General features: G+C 34.3%; 1 protein-coding gene across 1 annotated transcript in view; it reads right to left on the bottom strand.

The window, feature by feature from the left end:
• The window catches only part of LOC106868472 (transmembrane cell adhesion receptor mua-3), a 30,717-nt gene that overhangs the window by 23,507 nt on the left and 5,561 nt on the right, over positions 1-1,649 (bottom strand). Inside the window, exon 4 of the mRNA XM_014913743.2 lies at positions 526-560. Coding sequence (XP_014769229.1) covers positions 526-560 — 35 coding nt within the window. The remainder of the gene's footprint in view (positions 1-525; positions 561-1,649) is intronic.

Below are 1,649 nucleotides of genomic sequence, written 5' to 3'. Positions count from 1 at the left end.
TTGGTAAACCTGCTACTTTTATTACCATGTAATGTATTCTACCATCTATTTAATAATAATAACAAAACAGTTCTTGTGTAAAGGCAAAAGTAAGACAATTTGTCATTTAAAAACAAAAGTAAGCAATTTATGCTTTTATCCATAAATCATTCGTTTGTTCATAATTAACTTTTTAAAAGAATCACTCGAACTCACATAACCTTTTTGTAATTGTCTGTCCTGTTATGTCCAATTCTATGTACGATCTTATGATTATAATAAAGAATTTACTTCTAAAGAGCTGGCATTTCAAGGTGATTATGCAATCACTTACGTAACAATTACCGCATAACGTACTAGTGTTTGTAAATAAAATACGTGTAAGCATTACGTAATTTATGATATCATAACGAAGAGTTTAACTGTTTTATTTTGCTCTTGCATTTATGTGAGTGTGTGTGCGTATGTGTAAAATTGCTTGTACTATACCAATACCAGCGTTTGTCATTCAAACTTTACACTCTATATAAACTATCGACTACTTACATCCCCATCGCGTGTCGCAGTTTCCTTCTGAACATCTGTAAAGAGAAAACAATAGTATTAATATAGTCTTGACACTGAACGCTTTATAAGACATAAATTACATTGTTGCTCGTTTCCTTTTTTCTTTTTTTAATTTAGCGACTGTCATAGGCTGTGGAGATTCATGTGAAACATCTAGCCTGAACACATGCCAGTCAATGTCTACAGAAAAACAAAGGTGAGGAAACAGGAAATCTGATACGAATACTTAAAACAGTAATTTCACGTAGAAGTGGACGTGATGTGTTAGCGGTGGTGTTATACTGGGCAATGTGCTAGATCGTATAATGTTTTCTACTCTAGGCACAAGGCCCAACATTTTGGGAGAGGTGGCCAGTCGATTATATCGACACCAGTGCGTAACTGGTTGCTAAGGTGCGCTGAATATATAGTGATGTCTAGGCTCAGAAAGAAGCGGGCCGCAAGATGAAATTGTTGTTGGAGCCTGTTCCAGGTGAAGTCTTGACTGGTCAGCTTTTTTCGATGGCGTAGGTAATATTCTAGCGAATCGTGCCATCGGACCTCTTGTTGCTAAATAGTCCCGCTACGAACACACACACACAAACATATATATATGCACACACACGTATATACACACACATGCATATATGCACACACATATCTATATATGCACACATATGTATACACACACACACATACACACACACACACATATACATATATATATATATATGTGTGTGTGTTTTATATCATTAATAAATTCGTAGAACTAATCAATAATATATTCAGGAAATCAATATTTAATATTTTGAAAGATATACGGATCTTTTTTAAAACGGGGGGCCACATTTTTCATTAATGAAACACTTTGAAACTTGGAACACTGGTAGAATGTGTCATATGAAACATCTTTTTCTCTTAGTCTTCTTAACAAAAAAACGTACATCGCAAGTTATTTCATGTTAAAGTTGTCGTATTTCTGTAATTTCAACCAATCATTGACGTCCATTCAGCCGATATACATTAAGAGCCGACTACATAAACAAACGATTCTGAAACAATTAACCCTAACCCTAAGGTTAGGGTTAGGGTTAGAGCAAATTTAAAATGAAAAAAAGCAAATA

Source organism: Octopus bimaculoides, chromosome 3 (genome assembly GCF_001194135.2).
Source record: "Octopus bimaculoides isolate UCB-OBI-ISO-001 chromosome 3, ASM119413v2, whole genome shotgun sequence".
In the NCBI taxonomy this organism is placed as follows: Eukaryota; Metazoa; Mollusca; class Cephalopoda; order Octopoda; family Octopodidae; genus Octopus; species Octopus bimaculoides.
The sequence above is the reverse complement of the archived record's forward strand: the minus strand, read 5'-3'. Positions and strand labels throughout refer to the sequence as shown.